A 24,576-nucleotide genomic window follows, 5' to 3' on the forward strand; every position below is an offset into this window, starting at 1 on the left:
CTTTGTGCATCTATGACTTATATTTTCTTAAAGGCAATCCAATTTAAGAACCATAGCACTGCTGGTCCCAAAGTGGCATTAGCGTCAAACGTGTTAAACAGGTACGTTAAGATTCAGAATTCTATTTTAGAAAGAGGAACCAGGTGGAAAATACTTAAAGCACACTACAAGGTGTGCGATTGACATTAGATACATATTTTTCATTTGTTTTATAAAACGCAGTAAAACTAATAGCCAAGACCCCTTTGTGGAACTCATTTAACAAATGTGTTTGCATGACAAATCAGATCCAAGCGCCTTCAATGAAAAGGCTGCCTGGATAGTTTAGGATACCAGTAATGCTTTTAATTGGAATCCTACAAAGGAATAATTTGCTATATATTACAAAGCTGAAAAACGGACAAGATTCAATAAATGGTCTTTCGCAGCAAAATAGATCTTTAAAATATTTATTTAAAAGAATCGATCAAAACAGTTCATATAATTCCATATATGCCAGAGTAAAACAAACATACCCGTCTAGATTTTCAATAGTAAAGAGTATCTTTAAGATACCAAAAAAAACACATCTGCCAAGTTGAAATAGCAAATATAAAAACATGTTGGAATACAAATCCTATTAGGACCGATGAACTGAATAGTCACTGGTTTTGCACCGAATTAAAACAAAGTGTACAACTGCAAGGCAACGCTCCTCAGAACAAAAAAAAAAATATATATATATATATATATATATATATATATATATATTTGGTTGGATAACAATGCCGCCATATAAAAACTCATGCAGTTTTGTTACCTAGATCATCTTTGAGGTAGGTTCATTGCTAATAACACTTTAAATTCACAAACACAAATTCATTAAACATGCTTTCGCAACATGTCCAAGTAACCAAATTAAGATTGTGCCTTGTAGTAAAAGGGATCTAAAAAAAAATATATACATATGTTCACTGCAATACTTGCTCACCAGGAACTCAGTGCAGCCTGGTCTAAAATTAAAATACAAAATGGCACAGGCACATCGTACAATTAACACGTTTTACCATGCCCCAAAAAAACAGCTCCACAAGAAGTGTTAGGAATTTGGTACGGGTTTAAAAAAATAAAAAAAAGCCCACAACATAATCATGCATAATTTTAGCTAGAGTTAGATTTCCATCGTGTGCATCTCTGTAGAGCGAATCCTCAAAAAAAGCAGAGACCATGTGAGTTACAAGAGACGAGATTAGGCCAAGTGCTCAATATAAGCCAAAGGGCAATTTTCGCCTCAACGTTTCAATTTGGAATCACTTTATCCAGCCTGCAAACAGTTTTCGCATACAGAGATAAACCTAACCCAACAGCAAATAAGGCAGTAGTCTTAAAACGGGCCGAGAAAAAAAAAGTCCACCCCATGTAGAATCTGTGTGCAAGGGGTTCCAAAAGAAAACCTATAAACTTCTACAGGATTATGATAGTCCACCATGCAGAATATTCCCAATCAAAGCTTTGTCTTTCAGAGCGTGTTCCACATCTTTCTCTTCTATTTTTAAGCAAATCTGTTGAAAAACAAAAACACTGGTTGATCTTCAAGCACACAAGTGTGGAGAAAATTTTATAAGGCAGCAAAGTAAAAATCACAGGTGTACATTTTCAGCAGGTATCCCATAGTGTTCAAAACCATGGGGGACAAAGACAGACCAGAAGGTATTAATGGATGTAACTCGCACTATGGTTGTGGTAGTTAACATTAACACAAATTTGATTAACACGCGTTTGTCTGCTGCATCAAAATGTAAAAACAAAAAGCACACAGATTATTCAGGAGGTCCTACTGCATCGAAACTTGTTCATATGCACACAAATTACCAGGAAACAAAAGCACAGCCACACGATATTTAGACATATTACAAATCTAACTAGCTCACTTAAACTATCTAGTTTCAGGAGCCAGTAGACCACGCATAGAGATTTTCTACGCAGTAATATGTGGAATTAGGGATATATTAATAAATATATGGGAAAAAAAGTTTGCTTTCAAACAATGTGATCCTCTTGTCACACTAGGTCAAACTTACAGCTTAAGTTTCTATAGTTAATGAGAACAGTTAACTTGACAAAATGGTCTTGTGCATTCCACATTAGTTTGGATAGACTTGGAATCAGACTCCAGAGACATTTTAAACTAGAACATTACACAGTAATTAAAATTCATGAGCCCTAGGTCGCAGTCAAACCACTCGTCTCATTTTCTCCAATGTCATTACTCAGCTGGCCTAATTCTGTGCAAGTCAAACCAGGAAGCAAATGTAATTAGGCTTTGGACAAGCTCTAAAAATAAATAGGCATGCAGTACCTTGGTGAGTCTGGCTTCCTTAGATTTCTTCAATCCCAGAATACCCCGGGACTCCAGTAGACTAGAAAGCGACAAGCATTCAGACTGTCCCACCGCAGGGACCTGCTGCTTCCGACAAACCTTTGTATATTCTTCATGCAACTAAGAAGAGTAACCCTTATTTATTATAGGAAATAAAAGCATGAACCAAGTCTAATACAGTGATTTTAGGAAGCGCATACAAGTAGTTTTGGTTTGTCCACAGCCTCCCCAATCCACCCCGTACACTATTGCATGAACATTTTCACGACTTAGCAGATCACATAGCAGCATAGTTTTGATGTTCGAGATTAACCCCATCTGCATTTACCAACATTATACCACTGTTTTATCGTACACGAGCACATTCAATTTGCGCTAATGACGGCAAATGTATCCCTGTAAATTATAAATAGTGCACGTTTTAAAATGAAGTATGACTAAAGGAAGCAACCAGAGGAATGATCACATGATCCAAGTCCCCAACCTTTTCAGCAGTAAAAGCTACTTCCGATTAGGGAAAAATCATAGTGAGCTACTGACTACTAAACAACCCTTGCATTACCACCAGAGACCGCCACACCACACCCAGCTCCATTGACTAAGCCTAATGACCATATAACCAGATACTACGATTTGAACAAAATACTCCAAGTAGGGACACTGACATGGAGGCATGTGTCAGCGGGAGCATGGTTTTCAGGGATGTATGAACAGGTGTGCATACGAATGGAACATTTGTATGGGTGACAAATTGCGTCATATGTACTTGAAGCACAGGACATGCCATTTTCCATGTGTGACGCTGTTACATGTCTAAATTGGTACATTTTAAAAAAAGGATTGTAGGTTGTGTTAAAGTGCAGAAAAGGGATCTGCAAAACTGTTCATAATATGGAATATTTTTCTGCACTTTAAATTTTTAAATGCCTTTATTTTTCAGTTACACTGATGGCACTGTCTACTAAGCCTTTGGAGTAAGGAACCTGCTTGTTGCAAATGTGATTTTGAAATGGGAAAAAAATTCAAACTAACATTTAAGAATATGGTAACTTTATTTTAATTTTCTCCAATTTAAAAGCATTCAGACACATAATTTAATTTTGTTTACAGCTCTAATACAGAGTTGAGACTTCTAGTGAATACCTCAGTGCTTCAGTTCAGCTCTGCGCCCCAGCCATAAATCTGAGCATGTCTCATTATCAGGCCCCGCTATCTGCAGCCTGATAATGCAAAAATAAACAGTCTTCCCATAACTTTTAAAAGGGAAAATAGGACCGTGTGCCTATTTTAAAAGCAACTCATGCCTGTGAGCTACTCGGGAGGAGTCTGGGAGCAACGGATAGCTTCCAATCCACTAGTTGGAGACAATAGTGTCTGATTTTATCATGTTGTACATATTTAATCCCTTATGGTCTGGTTACGGCTAAACACCTTGGTTTATAACTTCTGTGCATGAAAAAATACTGCATCCCAAAACTATATACGATATGCGTATTCCCATTGTTGAGGGAAGTAGCAACATAACAATCCATTTCAGTCCTTGCCACTCGCAAGCCTTTGCCTCTCCCACACGCAGCAATGGTAGTAATAAAGAGCATATTACACTGTGCGTATATGTACTATATATTAAGAGTAATGCTGAAGGTCAGAGTTCAAGAACCAAGCATATGCAATCTTAGCTCCAGCTCAGGTCTTTCCTCCTATGCTTTTTGTCTAGCTCACTTCTGCAGGCTCTTGATCTGTGTCAGGAGCTTCCCATCTTCATCCCATGATCCAGAGTAAGATAAAGACAGCAAAGATTGATGAGGACAATGCATCCAAACCCTCAACACCTACAGAAATGAAGTATTTGCTAAATCTAACTGGAATGTCCGATGGTCAGTTAGAGAAATCAAATCCATGCAAGCACACATGGTAAGGCTTTAGATTGACACAATCCCTGCACACATCACACACGGTTGCTTACCTTTCCCAAGGTCACCTCCTTCACTTTTGCCTGTCGGGTCATCATTAACAGGGAGCAGACGAGCAGTTTCTGTTGCAATGGGAAGGAATCGTCTGCACCCCCAGAGTTGCCAGAGGTCATTCGGTCACCGTAGACGTCAGAGATCACACGAGAGATGTGGGGGAGACCAACTCGTTTAGGAACATGAGACAATGGCAGTGACTTGGTTGGCGATTTGCCTAAAAGTTATATAGAAGGAACAGAGTATAAAAGCCTGTAAGAGGATACTGCACAGTACAAGCTTCAGTTACAACAGTCGCGCTCTATTAATACAGTGTCACCCTAAAAGCAGTGACAATCAGTTGGCTGCCATGGGTGGGTAACATCCATGGGTTGCAATGCTGTCGCCCATCACAGAAGTCTAGAAGCACCCAAGCTTTCAGTGCCTGTTGTATCAGTGTATACTCTGCATGAAGATTAATTCCCTGCAGTTGCATCTTTTATGACAGACTTAATCTAGGACTCATTTCTTTGGAGGAAAACATGCCAGGGACAGACTGCCCTACAACAACTGCTGGGCTCTGGAGTTCCACCAACGAGCAGCAGCAAACAAGAACGCACAAGATAAAAAAAGCTGTAACATCCAGGATAGCTGTTGGTGTTAACATCTATTACCCCACCAAATGCATTTCGAGGGTTTATGCTGCAACAGTCTTTTTGTTCTACAGCACACAAGTCCATTCTAAGCCACAGGTAAAGTTCACTTAAAAGAAATTGCATACAGCAAACAGAAGTGTGACAACCATGTGAAGGCTGTCGCTTCTCACAGGAGAACATGCTAAAATCAGGACTCCGGTTTCGATTTATGCAAGAGGTTATCCAGTACGTAAAGAAATTAGCAAACGTTTAGAATGCACAGAAAGGGAGCGCTGGAGGGATAAATGCTTATCTTCTTAACAATAGCAATCACTAACGGACAGGTGCAAAAAGACATGAGCCGTTTTAAAGCTGGTAAAGTGAATTCTCCAATTCCATCATTAAAGCTGTAGGCAGGACCTGCAGCACAAAGCATGCAGGGAGATCAAAATACTGTGCAATCAAGACTGTCATTCGTGGTCTCCCTAGCACTGCAGCTTGACAGCTGCTCAGGACACACAACGAACGAGCGTAGACATTTGGCAGAAGCAGATCAGTAATGCAGACTCAGCTGGTCACAAAACGAGGATATGCTGCCCGTTTATAGGATGCAGCTGCAAAGGGGAAGGACAACCCCACAATACCATGGACCAGCGAGAGCCCTGAAGCGACCTCTTGGTTTGGAATAGGCCCAGCTGTTTACACCCAAAGCAAGTCATCTGCAAAGATCATTAGGGCTCTCAGCACAGCGCTTGGGGTGTGATTTTCAATTGATGGTCCACAGGCCCCAGCGCGCGGTGCCAAATGTTACTCACCATCCCAGGAGGTGGCTTTGCAGCTAGTGTTGGAAAACACCACTGGCAACGCCGAGCAGGAGGGAGGCAAGGAAACCACCACGTTTCCTCGCTCCAGTCAGCAATGGGAGGGGGAGGGGTTAACAACCAGCAACGAGGGAATCACTTACATTCAGCGAGAGGTTTCAGAAGTGTCTGACTTCGGACATCCGACTCGACAATCTCAACTGCTCTCCTACCGCAAAAAAATAAGTGACAAATCTAGTTTAAAAAAAAATTCACAAAACTATAAACAAATTAATTAAAATCATTTAAGAGCAAATGTCTACTTGGCCCTTCGGGTACATACAGGCTGCCATATCTATGATGGAAATAATGAATTCTTATTGGCTATACCGTGGACAGTCCTATAACCAAATGATGCAACTGAAACAGGCACGAGATGAAAGTTTTCTGGAACTGAAACCTAGCGGAAATTAGCTCGAATTTTATTGCCACCAAAAGTAGGGTACTGAACACGGGGAAAGCCACGGGAATAGATCTAATGGAAAAGCAAATTGCCTTTAGTGCAAATGTAATTAAAGTAAATTGTTAATCACAGCAGGATGCGCTTGCATTCACACAGCAGGTAATGGACTGATAATTTTACTGCCTTTAACTTTGGGAGAAAGCAGTGCTCCCCCGTGGAAAGCAAGCTTCTCAAAACACACATCACAAGCTCCTAAAAACACATTCGCTTATAATGGGATGAATAATTAACAAAGCAAAGTCAGCGCTGCGACTGACCTGCACACGTCCAGCGCTTTGCGAGCATCCCCAGAGACAGCAGACACTTTCCTGGCGCAAAACTGGATGGCAGCATTGTCGAGCACCTGATCGCCAGACACCTGCAAACACAATGAAGATTCCGGGTTGGTATTAGAGGGAGGACAGGCCCAAAGAGAGGGTAAAGTTGAAGGGGAGGGAGGACACTCCTCCACAAAAACAAAGCCTCACCTGCTTCAGCCTCTCCTGTAAAATGGTCGCGATCTGATCCTTTGTATAAGGTGAGAAGTTCAGCAGCTGTGGTTTGCACTTCGGTCGGGCCTGAAGCCTGGGAAGAATGCGGTCTGTGAGATCCAAGGCGTTAGCAATCCCTAAAGGAAAAATAAGAGACATACACATAAATAAGAGTAACCGGGGTAAAGCGCACTTTAATTGCAAAAACACCAGGAACTGTATGCAGCTTGGACAATAGTTCAGAAACCAGTCTGTGCACGCAAAGCCACATACAATGAAGATCAGCCCACACCCGGCAAGGATCATTAATCCACGCACCACGGGGCATTAGGGAAAAGCAATCACTACCTTCAGCTCATTAGCAAATGGCTCTGGGATGCAGTAAAAGGAGATTGTTTGCTTATGAGAGTGCCAAATTTAATGACACTGTATACCAGTTCTGCTTATTGCGGAAGATCCATGTGGGCTGCGCATGCGCGTCGCCCACTATACAATCAGACTACAAGTGAGGAAGACATGGGTGTATCGCGACACCGCTCAACCACTTTACAAGCAGGGAGGTGCACATAGGGACCCTCTACTACCCATCTCCCGCGGAGTTCTCGGCTGATGGAAGGACAAACGCAAGTAACAGTCACAAATCAAACTACATTTCCAGTTTACACCCTTCTGTTCTAAGCAACTCAACATAAGCGAGCTCATTCATTCGACGTTAGGCGCCATTCCCCGAGCCTGAACCTATGGTTAACGGGACTTTACCAAAAGTCGGGCGTTCGTGCAAAAATGAGATTGAGCGAGAGCAAATGAAGGGCGCCTCCCTCATTTAAGAGTTGGGTGGGAGGTGAACAGACACAGCAATGATTGGACACGTGCACTACGGAGGAGCAACAAGGCCAGAAACCTCCCAGGCCACCGAGGAATAGTATACAATGAGAAAACCCCTTCCATGGGAGGACAGGGAGGTGGAGCAGATGCTAACAGGTTTTCCAAAGTCTGCATAAGAAGATTGAAGCCCTCTATAATAAAATAAAAAAAATAAAAAACTGGTATGCAGTTCTGCAAGCAAAATGGTACATCAGCGTTCCCCTGGAAAAGTAGTATTTTTGTGCCCGGAATATTTTTTGGTAGAGGTGTTAGGGGTTAACCGGTCTTCGGTAGGTTACCCACATACATACAAGTGGGCGAGCACAGAGTGGGTTGACCAGCACAAGTTACCAAAATAATAGTAGCCCAAAAAAACATACATCTTTCAAGAGTCAAAGACATTAGTTGAGTCACATTTTCGCAGCAGTCACCAGAGGAAGAGACTTACCCACAAGTACAAGTCTTGAATTCGATAGCCAGGGCCACTCGAACACAGTGTAGAGCACTTCCTGGCCTTTGCTATCAAGCTGATCCATCTCATCTAAGACAAGCAAACTGAAACAGGAAAGGAGAAAAAAAAGCGTCATTTGAAGCTCAACAGCTTATAAAGAAGGAAGACATCTGCAGTTTATGTAGTTTGAAATTGTCAAGATCCTGGATGGAGTAATATATACAGAGAAGTGCTGGATGGAATGCTTGCATTAATCTCAGCCGCTTGTAATTAATCGGGGCTGCATTCCAATCCATCGTTGTTTTGCACACCATGTGTTATGGCAGAGTTTTTGGCTTTACTTAGAAGTGATATAGATCATTAATCCTGCTCGCATCTAGTATAGGTATTCTTAGCCTGTGTTGGCCCTTTTAAGCCCTTTTTCCAGACCTAGAAGAGGATAGCTGCTTAATATGCCTTTATTCTTGACTTTAACCTGTCTATTGCCTATTGGCTTTGACATATTAGACACATTGGTATGGTGTATGTAGGTATTCTGACAGAGCTAAGGAGCATTTCACCCCTTTCAGGCCTAAAGCTAGAGAGACTCCATCTTGATGGAAGCAGGGAGGCTTTTCAGGGCAAAGGCGAAGTTTATAGTTAAGGCTGTTTTCCACTTGGAGAGAACCGGTCTGGGCCAGCCCTTATCGGTAGGCTGTATTATTCTCTGTGTAGAAGACACAACAAAAGGCCGGCCGGCTGGTGTGTGTCCTTGATGCGAGGTGATGCAGAGACCTGGTAAGCGGAGGGCTGATGGATGGAACTTTCCATGAGGAAACAGCATTCTATATTTGTGAAGTGCAGAGGCGGAGTCAGTCAGTCAAGCAGAGGGGAGTCGAGGAGTCAGTCGAGGAGAGAGTCCAGCAGAGAGGAGCAGTGGAGTGGAGTTGGCAGAGAGAGAGAGAGGGTTCAATCTGGAGAAGAGCTGAGTTGAATAGTGAGCTGGAACTGAAGGAAGCAGTCAGAAGCAGTTGTTTATCAGGAGGAAGTGTGAATAGCTGGAGTCTGAAGTAATGCCTTTTAGAAGAGATAGAGGAGAGCTCGTGGATTAACCTATGGGAGCAGATGGAATTGGACATTGGCGCAGAGAAAGAGCGACTAAGATAGTAGAATGAACGGTGATCAGAGCGGCAGGAACCATTAAAGAGTGAAGACGCAAAGTGGAGAGACAGTCAGAGCGGGGGAGAGGAGTCCAGAGACAGAGCGATCAGCGCAGAGGTGTACCCAAGAGTGCAGGAGAGGAGAGAGAGCATGAGATGAGCCAAGGCACAGACGAGAGAGGAACCCAGATGACAGCTAGAACAAGACTTCACACTAATCAGGTGATATTGTTTTCATCACATTAGCTACACTTAATCTTTTCCCTTTCAGCGGAGTGTTCCTGTTATGTGTAATCCTTCTCTTTCAAGCGGTGTGTTCTACCTATAGCCTTTGTTAGATTTGCATAAATGTTTATATTACTGTAATAAATGTCCCCAGTTTATAACTAATTGGTGTGTAATCCCTATTCTTGTTCACTAAAGGTAAATGGCACTTCTAGGTGTTTGCTAGGCGCATGAATGGATGAGTAATCCCAATCAGGTGAGTGGTGATCACATAAATAGGGAGTGAGTGGACCTTTGATGCCAAGAGCCGGTAATACACAATAATCTGGACCCACATCTAAAGTTATTATTGTAGTTTCATCCCGAGTAGACAGCTGAGATAATATCCCAATATATATATATATGTATAGGTGTTCATAGGAATGTGGTCGTCGTTTGACATGCGGCGTTAATGAGAGCACTGGAGTGTCAAACCAGTGTCTAAAGCCACCGGATTGTGGTATAAGATTAATGAGAGCACTAGGTGGTTGAACTAGTGTGTAGGTTTCGCAGGATCGCGAACGGTTTGGAAAAGGGAGCATTGGGTTCTGCAGGACCGTGTGTAGACGCACCAGATTGTGTGTCAGATCTGCCCTAGGGTAGAACGGTCTGGGTCAGGGTGGCCGCGAGACCAACTGATGTGAATAAGTGTAGTCTAGGGTATGGATATCCCTAGTAATCAGTGAGTATTCTTAGTATCCCTATAGATTTAGTGGTGTTTTTGATAATATGAGCTTGTATATTGCGAGTTCCCTATCCTCAGGTAGGTACCAGGTGCCTGGATATAGAGGGGTCCTGAGGACGGAAGGTGAGTACGTTTTGGCTGGGTCATAGGGGCCCCTGGGGGCTGATCCCATCTAAACAGAAAATCCAGCCATTACATTTTGGCGTAGTCGTCATCTTACGAAGCCTGTGTGTCTGGCCATGTGCTTAGAGAGTTGCCCATGTGTTCTGAGGGAATGCCCTGCACGCTAGTTCCATCTGGCGTAATGTTGCAGTTTATGTAGCCTGTTAGACCTATTGGCTTGAACAGTTGCAGCGTGAGGAGATTGTATTACATCATGGCATTTGGTTTATTCAGGGTGGAAGGAATGGTTTTCATCTTGGTGTTTAAACTGTCAGAGTTGAAGGATGGCATTACATGAGGAAGTCAGTTACATCTTTGTGATGGTCCAATTGTATAAATGTGTGTAAAAAGTGCTTTTAAATTGCCCATTAAATTGCTTGCTGCATCTGCTTATGCTGTGCAATGTGAAATGTGTTCATTTTAATATGCTCTGTGGAGTTTTTAGAATATAGCTCCTTGTAAATATGACTTATAAATAGCGCCATTTTAATGTGGCTTGTGAGGTGCAGGTTCTCATGTTGATCTGTTGTGTTGCTTGTGAATGGTGCTTTGGATATATTCTTTGTGAAAAGCGTGTTGTTTTTTGAGTTTGTCTACTGTCTTGTAAATATGGCTTTAGAATAGCGCCATTTTAATGTGGTTTGTGAGGTGCATGTTCTTATGTTAATCAGTTGTGTTCCTTGTGCATTGCGCCTTGGAAATGTTGTTTGTGAAAGGCTTGTCTTGTAAATATGGCTTGTGAATAGCGCCATGTGGTCATGGCTTGGACAGGGCATGTTCTCATTACGTTTGGCAGGAGAGAGCTGGATCTTTCTCGGGTGCTTGGGGATAACGTTTTTGAAAATATGTACGTGTCTTTTGTAAACGTGAAGAAATGTGCTAATGATTTTCCCATGTATAAATGGACGTTGGGAAATGTTTCCATTTGAGCTGCCAAAGGGTTAATATCTTGAGTTGAGATGGCAGCCTTTATTTTTTACATGCTGTCAACATGCGTGGTTATCTGACCTGACTATAAAAGTCAGTGAATTATTTTAAGGATTTTTGATGGTTTGATTTTGACTTTTTTTTTTGGTTCCTTGGTCAGCCTACGTGCTTTGTCAGTTTCTTGACGGAAAGGTAACATCTTGTGTTTTGAGAAGAGTTCTGTTCATTTCACATTCCTTTTGAAATGCGTCTACGTATTTGTGTGGGTTCACCTTGGAATTGATGTGGTTATAAATCAACGTTATGGAGAAAGCTATGTTCTTTTAAAATGAGTGAAATGTTAAACAAGATAGCCCGTTAGAGTGCACGCTACGAGCTGTTTTCATTAATTATTTCTGTGAGGGGTTTCCATCTAGACAGGAATGTATGTGCTGGGTTGCAATAATAATAGGTTTAGAATAATGAATCTTGCCCGACAGTGCGTGGTAACATGTGCTTTTAATTAGTGTGAGGCAACCATGTGCTTTTAAATGAAAAAAGTTAAAATGTGACATAATTATTTTCCCAAATGTGAATTAAAATGTATGCTTTTATAAATGTGTCATCAATAAATGTGAACTTAAATACAATGTTGAAATGTATATGTTGTTTTACAAATTATTTCTCTTTGACAAATGGGCCATGTTAATTCGTTTCTCAAATGCAGAATGTATATAATTTGGTGTGCAAAAGATAGTTGCCCCTTTTAAATAAGTGCTCACATTTTTAAATGTCTTGCCTTAACGTCTTTTTTTTTTTAAAAAAAAAAAATTGGATCTTTTTTAATTGGCAATACACTGTGACAGAATTGTTTTTTTTTTAATTAATATTAGCCTCCGTTAGTTTGAGAATCAGGCCATGAGAACAGGCATAAGGAATTTGTTTTTTGACCTTGGCAAGACCAGCTGGTCTGCGCAGACGAACTTTTTTTTCATTCTGCAAGTTTCGATCACGTCCCAGTGTGTTATGATTGGCTACAGTTCAATTTTCTTCCGCGCACGGCTTGTTTATTTAAGGGCGGGGTGGCCTGGGCTTCTCTGACCATGGAAATTGGGAGGCTTGCAGTGCCCTGCTGATGCTGTCATCATTTGGCAGTATTTCAAATTTTTTTTCGCACTGTAGCATGGCTCTTGCCCAGAAGGGTGAGACTGGCTTAGTTAGGATTAGGGTATGTTAGGCCCCACTCAATGTTACTAAAAGTTAAATTTTGAATGTTTTTAATTAATTAGGATATTTTCTTTTCAATAATGAAAGGCACCCGGGGTGCTTTTTAAATGGAAAATTTTATTTTACAAGAATAATGATACTTGTTCTCTGGTTTCTAGGATTGCTGCAGTTGGGGTGCGTGCGTGCATCTGCCCACTCCCTTTATTTGTTTTAGCTTTTTATTTTCATGTTATTATTTTAGTTTATTGTTTTGGATGATGGAACCAGACCAGACCAGACCAGACCAGACCGGGTGATGGATGGCCACATTGGAGGAAGTGTCCATGATGCAGGGTGGTGGCCTACACTGAATAATTTGGACATTAAATAATCCCTTGGACAATCAGGCCCCACTTTTAAAGAACAAGAAAAAAAATGTTTTATTTGTAACAGTATTATAAAAGAATTTGGACATTGAATAATCCCTTGGACTAGCAGGCCCCACTTTTAAAAAGAAATGAAACCCAAACATGTTTTATTTTGTTACAGGATTATAAAAGGACTTGATTCATAATCCCTTGTACAAGCAGGCCCCACTTTTGAAAAGAAATGAAACCCAAACATGTTTTATTTGTTACAGGATTGTAAAAGGACTTCATTCATAATCCCTTGTACAAGCAGGCCCCACTTTAAAAGAAAAATATGTCACCTATTATAGTTTTTCCGAATGAAGGACTTTTTTCAATGATGGCGCACACATGTGCTCCACTGTGTGATTTAAGCTTGATGTTACACTAGTAATCTTGTAGACTGGGGTTGTAGTTTTTTACTGTTCTTTCATTTTCACCTTAATTGATCAAAGGGTGGTTACCTTACAATTTAGATGGTTCTGGGTGGTGTGTCTTTTAGTATGATTATGTGTTAATGTTTATCCAGACCTTGCAACAGTTTGTCATGTTCATTTCTCAGATTTCACCTTAAATTGACTAATGTCAGCAGGTAGGCCTCATTTAGGCCTATTGTTATTTTCATCTCACATATTAGCACCTACACCAATAGTTTCATGAGTCACCATTAGCTTAAGTTGCCTATAGTACGTAAGGCTCATTTAGGCCCTTTCTTGTTTTCTCATTAGAAGTTGAAACACATTTAGCCTTAAGTTGTCCGAAGTAGGCCCATTTAGGCCCCTTGCTGTTTTCATTCAACACATAAGCCCCTACATGACTAGATTTCACCAGTTATCATTAGAAGTTGAGGCACATTTAGTTTGAGGATGCTTTGGTTAGTTTCTGTTGTTATCAGATCCAATTTCAGATATGTTTCAGCATTCGAGTCAAGGGTGCTTTGATTTGTTTTTAGGTTTCTATTCCCTACAATTGAGTTTCAGGTGGAATTTCCTTAAGTTGTCATTGTTTTTAGGGAGTTTTTTAGGTTTTGATTTGTTGATAGATTGTGTTGATGTTTGTTTATTTAGATGTTATTGTTTGTTAGATGTTCGCAAGATAAGGATCTAAGGGTGGATGGCAGGGATATTTAGCAGTGATATAGATCTTAATCTTGCTCACATCTAGGATAGGTATTTTTAGCCTATGTTGATAGATTGTGTTGATGTTTGTTTGTTTGGATGTTATTGTTTATATAGATGCTCGCATGATAAGGATCTAAGGGTGGAATGTTATGGCAGAGTTTTTGGCTTTACTTAGAAGTGATATAGATCATTAATCCTGCTCGCATCTAGTATAGGTATTCTTAGCCTGTGTTGGCCCTTTTAAGCCCTTTTTCCAGACCTAGAAGAGGATAGCTGCTTAATATGCCTTTATTCTTGACTTTAACCTGTCTATTGCCTATTGGCTTTGACATATTAGACACATTGGTATGGTGTATGTAGGTATTCTGACAGAGCTAAGGAGCATTTCACCCCTTTCAGGCCTAAAGCTAGAGAGACTCCATCTTGATGGAAGCAGGGAGGCTTTTCAGGGCAAAGGCGAAGTTTATAGTTAAGGCTGTTTTCCACTTGGAGAGAACCGGTCTGGGCCAGCCCTTATCGGTAGGCTGTATTATTCTCTGTGTAGAAGACACAACAAAAGGCCGGCCGGCTGGTGTGTGTCCTTGATGCGAGGTGATGCAGAGACCTGGTAAGCGGAGGGCTGATGGATGGAACTTTCCATGAGGAAACAGCATTCTATATTTGTGAAGTGCAGAGGCGGAGTCAGTCAGTCAAGCAGAGGGGAGTCGAGGAGTCAGTCGAGGAGAGAGTCCAGCAGAGAGGAGCAGTGGAGTGGAGTTGGCAGAGAGAGAGAGAGGGTTCAATCTGGAGAAGAGCTGAGTTGAATAGTGAGCTGGAACTGAAGGAAGCAGTCAGAAGCAGTTGTTTATCAGGAGGAAGTGTGAATAGCTGGAGTCTGAAGTAATGCCTTTTAGAAGAGATAGAGGAGAGCTCGTGGATTAACCTATGGGAGCAGATGGAATTGGACATTGGCGCAGAGAAAGAGCGACTAAGATAGTAGAATGAACGGTGATCAGAGCGGCAGGAACCATTAAAGAGTGAAGACGCAAAGTGGAGAGACAGTCAGAGCGGGGGAGAGGAGTCCAGAGACAGAGCGATCAGCGCAGAGGTGTACCCAAGAGTGCAGGAGAGGAGAGAGAGCATGAGATGAGCCAAGGCACAGACGAGAGAGGAACCCAGATGACAGCTAGAACAAGACTTCACACTAATCAGGTGATATTGTTTTCATCACATTAGCTACACTTAATCTTTTCCCTTTCAGCGGAGTGTTCCTGTTATGTGTAATCCTTCTCTTTCAAGCGGTGTGTTCTACCTATAGCCTTTGTTAGATTTGCATAAATGTTTATATTACTGTAATAAATGTCCCCAGTTTATAACTAATTGGTGTGTAATCCCTATTCTTGTTCACTAAAGGTAAATGGCACTTCTAGGTGTTTGCTAGGCGCATGAATGGATGAGTAATCCCAATCAGGTGAGTGGTGATCACATAAATAGGGAGTGAGTGGACCTTTGATGCCAAGAGCCGGTAATACACAATAATCTGGACCCACATCTAAAGTTATTATTGTAGTTTCATCCCGAGTAGACAGCTGAGATAATATCCCAATATATATATATATGTATAGGTGTTCATAGGAATGTGGTCGTCGTTTGACATGCGGCGTTAATGAGAGCACTGGAGTGTCAAACCAGTGTCTAAAGCCACCGGATTGTGGTATAAGATTAATGAGAGCACTAGGTGGTTGAACTAGTGTGTAGGTTTCGCAGGATCGCGAACGGTTTGGAAAAGGGAGCATTGGGTTCTGCAGGCCCGTGTGTAGACGCACCAGATTGTGTGTCAGATCTGCCCTAGGGTAGAACGGTCTGGGTCAGGGTGGCCGCGAGACCAACTGATGTGAATAAGTGTAGTCTAGGGTATGGATATCCCTAGTAATCAGTGAGTATTCTTAGTATCCCTATAGATTTAGTGGTGTTTTTGATAATATGAGCTTGTATATTGCGAGTTCCCTATCCTCAGGTAGGTACCAGGTGCCTGGATATAGAGGGGTCCTGAGGACGGAAGGTGAGTACGTTTTGGCTGGGTCATAGGGGCCCCTGGGGGCTGATCCCATCTAAACAGAAAATCCAGCCATTACACCATGTCACCTCAGTTTGGACCCAGCTATATGCAAATCAGTCTGGACACTGCTCCAATTCGACCAGCCCAGCACAAATTGCCAAGCTGAGTCCTTACTGAACCAGAAAACAAGCAACCATGGAAATGTTTTGGCCTAATTATGGGCTCATCAGCAAGGTACAGCTTGGTTACAGCGACCATGCGCATAGGACCCACGTCTGGGCATACCCGCCGCACTTAGGGCAACACACTAATATAAACAAAAAAGTGATGGAATGCTTGAATTAGTCTCAGACAGTGGTAAATACTCTGTGTAACCAGAGTCTACCTATCCTGACTGTGGGGGTGGTACCCCGAAACCAGTCCTAGGAATCTTGTTTCGGGTCCAGGGATGCCAGTGCTAGGCAGTTTGGGCTGGATTGTTCCCATGGGTAGAATGATCAATACTGATTAGCATATAGCTGGGTCCAAACTGGAAGTGTGGCGATAAAAAAAAAAAAATACGCTGGATTTAGGGCCAGATCTCTGACTGGGGGAGAGTGCTTGACATTGTTCAGCATTCAGTCCATCAATTGTTCTTTTGGGATAAGAAATAAACCCCCAGAATTCATTGAACAGGCATATTGCCATTTAACTGGAAATTCAACTAAAGGTCTTTTATGTATATTTTATTGAAAAAACTTTTTTGCAATTGAAGTTATAAAAGAAAAACAATTTGGTCTTTGTATTAGAGCAGGAACTGTAATATTTTAGTAACAAGGTTAAAAAAATACAATCTTGAACAATTAAATGAAAGTCATGAATCTGATCATGGAGTTGATATTGTATTAAACGGAATGACCGTCCTTTAGCAATGCGACTGAAAAAGACACTAGCAGTTCTTGGCTATTCTAGTTATACAGAATAGGACATGCCATGACATAAAAAGACCTTAATGGAATTGAAAGAAAACGGATGCAGAGAGATTAAATAATTACTTACACCATGGGACCTTTGGCAGTCAAGTTCTTCTCTAGTTTACGCACAATGTCTTTGCCAGCCAACGCATCCTTCCCTTCCTCCGCCATGCCTTCTGCTATCACACTGAACACACCTTGCGAGTTCCTCAAAGACATGCAGTTAATGAAGACCGTCTTACAACCCTTGAGCTCGCTCTGCAAGAAACGCACAGATCACAAGACACCTTTATCACAGAGAATGGGCGTGCATTTAACTCACAAAGTATATATACCAAGGATTGATAATTTAACTAATACCAGTTTGTCAATGTTATATACTGCTCATTCAAATAAGCCAATACAGGTAACAGAAGTGTAAAAAGGATGTAAAAACCTTTAAAGTGGAATCACAGACAGATATATTAAACCTGCTGGTAGACAGCTATGCCGGTCATATAAGTATGACTGGCAGAGATAATACAGAGTGATGTGTGGGTGTGTAAGCATACACAAAGAAATAAAGGGAGGGAGGACTAGGTGTTCCCTGTTTGAAATGTGACAGTGAGAAGTTATAAAGCGGTGAACTATGTAAAATATCATGAGTATTCCCGTTATCCAGATAGGCGCACGGGGGGGAGGGGGGGAAATAAACTTGAGACCCAAATAAGTTTGTAAGAACAGAGACTAAGCCCACCCACTTGCACACAACGGTCTAGAAATATTTTTCATCAAAGGAGCCATTGGAGGAATTCAGAGCAAGGGAGATGAGATTCTTAAGTCAAACAGAACACCGAATACAGAACCTATGGCTAGAATGAGGATATTGATCAGATTCCTGTGCTACAACAGGAGCATGTACACCAATGTTGAAGATGTCCCAAATGACAATCTGGCTAGGGTCATTTTAAAAGGAGGCTGAACTCTCCGCACCAAGGTGGCATGCTTCATCATCAGTAAAGATCTGTGCCATAGTAAGACTGTTCTACCATAGTGGGCTCACCAATGGAATCTCCTTTGGGAAATCGTCAGTATTAGTGCAACACATGCTAGCACATGAACGCAGTAACAGCCGCTTTGCTGGTCTTTTCTTGTTCCAATATACAAGCTGTTCTACTGGCCATAACTTGCTCCTGTACGGAACTTATAACCAGACCCTTCATTGATCCATTTAATCGAGTCCAACACTTATGACAAAGGCTCCCCCAACTCAGGGGAGCCACATATGGTGGCAGTGTAGCTGTGACCGCATAGGGCAATAGGGCTGCACATCCTCTGCTTATTCTCGGTTTTCTGAAGTGTTCACTTTTAACCCTATCCATGCTGATGACGGAACTGCTCCATCATCAGCCGCGGTGGTGCTGTGCTGATGACAGAGCGGGTCCGTCATGGCCAGGCCGCCGCGCCTGCGCGGCGCTTTCTATTGAGCAGGCGGGGCCATGACGGAACCGCTCCGTCATGAGCACAGCTCAACCGCGGCTGGTGACAGATCGGTTCCGTCACCAGCATGCGCCCGCCGTGCGGCTGCCCGCCCCCTTAGCACAGCAGCGGAATGGCCGCCGCAGTGAAGGGGTTAACCAAGTGGAGATGGATACATTTGGGGTTGGTCTCCATTTAAGGGGTAGTGTTTAGTGCACTGTGGGCCGTCTGAGTCTTTAAGAGGCAAAGAGATGACATGGCCCAATGGCCAGATCCGGCAACATCGGAGCTTAAGGTGCAGTAGAGTAGATTTGTCAGCCATGTTCTAAGTCATACATACCTTTGAATCCTGCAAAATTCTTCTGAAGCAGGCAGTCTTTCCTGTGCCAGGAGCCCCGGAAATGTAGAGGCTGCCAGACTTCGCACCGCAGACGTGCTCTTTTAAAAAGTGCCGGATGGCATCAGTCTCGTTATCTCTGGCAAGCAGCCGGTCAGGGACTGCTGTGCTGAAAGCCTGCTTCGCCTGCTGGTAACACGTGCCTGTACACAAAAACAAGACCGATGTGACCAACAGAGCTACAAGTAATCTGCTGGTGCAGGGATTATCACATCTCTAGACATGAAAACATGACCCAGTTGTACTCACTGTCTTGCTTGAAAATTTTAGTGCAGACGGGTGACCCCTCTGGACGCAGTGTCTGTTTAGAGCTGCTGGGTGTTTCCTGCCCTTTCCGCAATGGGGAAAGGGCAGTCGCGTCCGGTCCTTTTCTCACTGGTGATACACAGCCTGTTGCTGCCTGATTCTCATCAAACAGCAACCTTCGTCCTTTGGGGGACAGTGGGGTACTTGGCAGACCATTCTCCTTCTTGCTTTGTTTTGGTGGCGAGCAGTGCGTGGTAGTCTGGATATTGCACAGGTTGTCATCTCCTAGAAAAACCATGAAGGAGGTAGTTGATTAACTTGCTACAACAACAAAGTTTGCCCCAAAACCAAGGAGGTCACTGAAATATGTGGATCAAATGCGCAGACAAACAAATACATGAGGAAATTGCATGCATTTAACTCCTTTTAAGTACTACTGAAGGGTTTTAAGAAAAATGTGGTTCAGCACCATCTTCACCACAGAGTTTTTTTACAAACACGGCACTCCAATGACAAGGAATGTTTCTTACATAGAAAAAAACTCCCTCTTCTCTTTAAACTCATGGCCAATAGTCCACACATGAACGCGCAAACACTGCCAAGACCAAACAATGACATACAGAGGAGGTGGCAAGCCCTGTCCCACCAAGTTAAAACATGGCAATGCCAAACATTAATCATCCAAGTCAATTCATAGTTACAGTTGGGAGTCCACCGACAACGGTTAATGTCAGCTTGGACCGAATTTTTCAGAGGACCCCAACTAGCTGAGGAAGCCAACCGACTATCTGTCCGGTTTACAAGAACTGTTTATTTTGGCAAAACTAAAAAAAAGTGAGCTCACCCAAGCGCTTGCGGGGACTAAGGGGAAGCACTTTCGACTGTGGGGAAAGCGGCGTAGTTAGGATTTTGGCAACATCTTTGGGTTGCTGAGCCTTGATTTGGGTCCTGCCGGCCTTCCGCTTGGGAAAGTTGATGGTTTTCTGTGAGTTGATTTCATCACTGACGCCACGGAGTCTGGTGCTGGGCATGGCTGTTCAGATCTACAACAGGAAGAGAAAAAAAAAACACTGGGTGAAATATTGATAAACGCTCATTCCTTTTAACAGGCAACAAAATTCACAGCTGAGAAAAACACACGAGGAGCTGCTCTCCCTGTAACCCTACAATCCCCTGCCATGCTTGGCACATGGGCAGATAATGCTCAGACTGAAAGAAATACAAATGTGCACAACAACTTAATCTGCAATTGTAAGAGATGCTTGGGAGCAGGTACTGGCTTAAATTGATCATATCACTTGAAGCTTCCTTTTTTTATGGTATTGCAAAAAATTAGCAACTGAGCTGTGAAATGCATGCGTTTAACCGTTATAGTATTTACACAGAACTTACTATCCTGAGGTGTTGAGAACAAAAAATAGCATTACGTACACTCTGGGTATTACTAAAATCTATATTTTGGAAGCCCCATTTTATCTTAAACCTTTTAGCGCATTTTGAAGAGGTCTAATACTGCGTGAAATACACGTATAAAATAGTGACTTACATATTCAGTGCTTTCTATCATCTCTACTGCACCAACCAAGATTTAATTGCGTGGCTCTCTGGTGGCCCACAGACCCCTGCAGTGCATTAAATAATAGGTTTCATAATGTACGATAGTGCATTTCCCATTGAGTAGCAACTTTATTATCCAAGCTGCCTGGTATTTTATATGTAGCTACCCGATGGTGAAAGACCTTAAAAACACTCAAAGTATTTTGTTTTTAGCCACATCTTTGACCCCGCTCCATGTGACTCAAAGCCCTCTAGCCCCCTCAACATGACTGGAGTCAACAGCAGCCACCCAAATGTACATTAAAAGGTCATTGCTCAAAGAGGTCTTCTGCTTGAATGAGGCCCTGAAACTGACCGTAGAATGGCTCACCTCTAACCAACTCAAACTTAACGCAAAGAAAACAGAAATCCTCCTAATCTCCCCTACGAAAGCCAACCCAGAGATTCAGATGTGGATCAAGGCCATCACAGCCTTAAACTGCCCACTGACCATTGTGGACTCGGCCAAATCTCTGAGTATAATCCTAGACTGCAACCTTAACAACGGGGCCACATCAACTCGATGGCTAAATCAGCCAGGCTCCACCTGAGCTACCTATGGAAGCTGAAACCCTTCATCGATGCTCCTGACCTAAAAATGGCAGTCCAAGCTCTAGTCATCTCTAGGCTGGAATGTGGCTATTCCACCCTCTCGGGTTTACCCAAGATCTCCCCGGCACCTTTAAAAGCCTGCCTCAATGCGGCTGCCAGACTACTTACTGGTTCTAGGAAATTTGACCACATCTCTCCTCACTTGAAAGCTCTGAACTGGCTCCCCCTACTAATAGCACATAGTTGTTTTTTGCTAAATTAGAAGCATCTGTTTTCAATTCAAGAAGTCTTTATTCGATTAGTTAATCATAAAAGACAGTTTATACATATAAAACATCTAAAACAAGTATTAAATCATTAGCAGGCTAATCAGCTTCTTGTTGCATATTTACAATAACGCTCGAATACATGCATGTTTCGTCAGAGAACAGGGCCTAATTGGTAAACAATCACTACTTTTAAGTCCCCATTTGATTGCTTTTAATAAACCTAATTCTAAGCAGGCAGGCCCACCCCAAAAATTTAGCAACCCCCACAACAATTACAGGGGCCAGGTTGGTTTTTAAAATTCTGCTTGCTTCACCAGCCGATCTAGTGCCTAGGTTTCTACATACCGGCCTAAGCCATTTGGCTCTAGGGGAAGTATATAATGGGCACACATACAAAAAGTGATTCAAGCTTTCCCCTACTCCTTGGCACTTGGGACAGCCCCGACCTATCAGCTCCGCTCCCCACTTTTTAGAAAAATCCCCAAGAGGAAGTGAACCACATCTGAATTGGTGGAATAGTTTGCGGTCCATGGGCTTCGTTATAATGTCCCAATACCTTTCCAACTTGGACGTATCCTTATAAACAATAAACAGACCAGTAAGGCTACTAGAGCACAATTTCGAATGCCTATTGAGTCACCCAATCCCAATAGCACCGTTTTAAATCCTTTTTAGATGGAAAGTTGACTGTCTCGGGGGAGGTCCACAGGTCTCCATACCCCAGAGCTATTAGGGTAGCCTTAAGGTCTCTAAACCAGCCTATGTTAGTGGCACCGAAGCAATTTTTAACCTCCTGGCAGGCTTTTGCATAATAGTGAAGTTCCGGCGTTGTCCATAGACGACGCCAGAATGTTAGGGGGCGAAGTCTTGCTTGGTCCTCCACCGGTTGGCACCCTAAATCGTATAAAAGGGGAATCAATGGTGATGACTGAGGCAGACCTGTTGCCATTCTTAAGAATTTATTTTGGGCATATCTTAATGGGTCCAAATTGCTACCACCCCATAGTTCTGCCCCATATAGGACTGCTGGTAATACCTTGCCGCCATATATCTTAATAAGCGGAGACATTGGCCTGGTAAAGGAGCCTTTATATTCTTTAATCAGTGCCCCCACCCAGCTGCTGGTGCTTCAAGGTCATAAGCTCAACCTGATGGGACCAACTCAATGTCTCACTAAAGGTAACTCCCAAGTAGGTGAAATGCTTTGTCTGCTCCAGGGGGGTTTCCCCCATAGTGACCCTGGCATTAATTTGTTTATGCCCTCTTAGAACTATAAATTTGGTTTTAGACACGTTCACCTCTAGCTCATGTTCGCTGCAGAAACACTCAAACCTCGACAGAGCTTTCTGCAAACCCTGTCTGGTTTCATAATGTTAAAAATAAAAAGATTAAGGGACCACTTCCTCCCCTGGAATTAAAGAAAGCTTCCTACTTGGACCTTGCAGTTCATTGTTAATGATGATTTCAAACAGTAGGTTTTAATTTGGATGAATGATGTTCAGCAACCCCCAGTTCCATGCAGTTGTAAAAGCCAAGCTGTCAGCATCCCATAAGATATAGTATGGTTATCCTCTGATGCCTTGTACTAAAGTTGTAGCCAACGCATTACAGCCATTATACCCAGGATCACTGGAAAAATGCGACTGGGTGGCTGCACAGATTTTAGCATAATTATAGATTTTCCACACAACCCATGATCTGCTTTTAACACCAAAACATTTTTTTATTACTCAAACGGTTTAAAAAGTTACGAAAAAGCAACAACAAGTGAGCCGAGCAGTAGAAGGTCCTTTGCAAATATGGACTGGTCACCTTTTCACTGCTTATTGCTATTTTGGGTGTAAAACTGGTACTAATGAAGTGCAACCACAGCTTGGCTATTTCTCTGGAGAAAAACAGGTACACCCATTACATTAATTCAGAACGGTGTTATCATCGGATTAAGTTTTGTCAAAAATTATGGTTGTGAAAAATAAAGCACTGTTGTGCATTTTTTAATAATTCTTTTCGGAAACATTTTTTTGTTAGGTAAGCCTCTGACACTGAGCAGCAGTCACCTTTGGTTTGCTAAACACTATTTAATATTATTTCCCCACCGTAAAAGTTATTGGCTTTAAGAATTGGAAGCCTTAATGGTTGTAGATAGTTATCATGCAGGAGTACCAGGTTCTAGAAATTTTTGTCAGGTTGGGGGTCCTTACGCCAAAAAGATGTTGACTGGGGCCTCGGAAACAAGACATTTGAAGACCTCTGCCCTGGAGCTTCTGGGCGGGAGGGCGCAGCAATTTAGTCCCAGTTTGAGTCCACGGACTTGGGTGCCAAATGGGCCATGAACTAAATTAGCATCCCGTATCAATGCTGTGTTTCTTTGTCCTAGATACACGGGCTAGTAGGGAAAAGCGAGGAAATATCCCTCCAAAATTCAATAACTAGATTAAATACAACATCGGCGGCGTTAGAATGTTGTTTTTAAGGCGGGAGTGATACAAGACTGTCCGAAAGCAATTCAAATGATGAACAATGGTCCCTTCCAATGGTGTAACTGGTTAGGCTTATAGGAATTAAGCAGAATATGTTCCTTCAACATGGAATTACAGAGAGAAATCACAAAAATATATTGATGTTCCGATGTAACGAGAAAATACCACCCCTACACAGAATGCAGCCCGTAATGTGAAACAATCATGGAAAATACTAATCCCATTATTTACAAAAAAAATCTACAACCCCTAACGCGTCCAAGCCGCCTGAAAACAGGAAGACCTAAGGTAGGAGTACAGCTGACACTCACCTCCAAAATTGCAGCGAGCACGGTTCGGCTGTTTTGTCTCTACAGCTTTACTTCTTTCCTCTCAGCTCGCGCCACACAGACTACCCTAACCCAGCTTCTGTAGCGCCAAATCCGCTCACACAAAACCCGCGCGCCAACTGAACCCCCTGCCGCGATTGGCTGCAGTGCTAGCGCGGGAGACTTTCGGAATCACCCGATAGTCTGACAAGAAGGACCAATCTAGCCACCTGACTGGTTGCTGTAATCCGTGACGTATTGATTCCACTCGCTTCTGATTGGTAACACCGGAGTTAATCCTCGCCTTGCTGATGACGCCATCTGTTGACAGCTGCCGCATT

The 24,576-nt window shown here is 42.5% G+C and overlaps 1 protein-coding gene across 1 annotated transcript; it reads right to left on the reverse strand.

Moving 5' to 3' along the window:
- Nucleotides 1-435: 435 nt before the first annotated feature.
- Nucleotides 436-24,353, reverse strand: CDC6 (cell division cycle 6). The gene is made up of 12 exons (XM_086924238.1): nucleotides 24,239-24,353; nucleotides 19,875-20,073; nucleotides 19,034-19,315; nucleotides 18,728-18,927; nucleotides 17,015-17,187; nucleotides 8,046-8,152; nucleotides 6,731-6,870; nucleotides 6,521-6,621; nucleotides 5,905-5,969; nucleotides 4,326-4,543; nucleotides 2,339-2,479; nucleotides 436-1,541 (listed from the first exon to the last, which is right to left on the reverse strand). Exons 2-12 carry the CDS (start codon nucleotides 20,059-20,061, stop codon nucleotides 1,452-1,454), a joined length of 1,704 nt encoding a protein of 567 aa, XP_086780364.1. The 5' UTR covers nucleotides 20,062-20,073; nucleotides 24,239-24,353; the 3' UTR covers nucleotides 436-1,451.
- Nucleotides 24,354-24,576: the final 223 nt, after the last annotated feature.

Source organism: Lissotriton vulgaris, chromosome 5 (genome assembly GCF_964263255.1).
Source record: "Lissotriton vulgaris chromosome 5, aLisVul1.2, whole genome shotgun sequence".
Lineage (NCBI taxonomy): Eukaryota > Metazoa > Chordata > Amphibia > Caudata > Salamandridae > Lissotriton > Lissotriton vulgaris.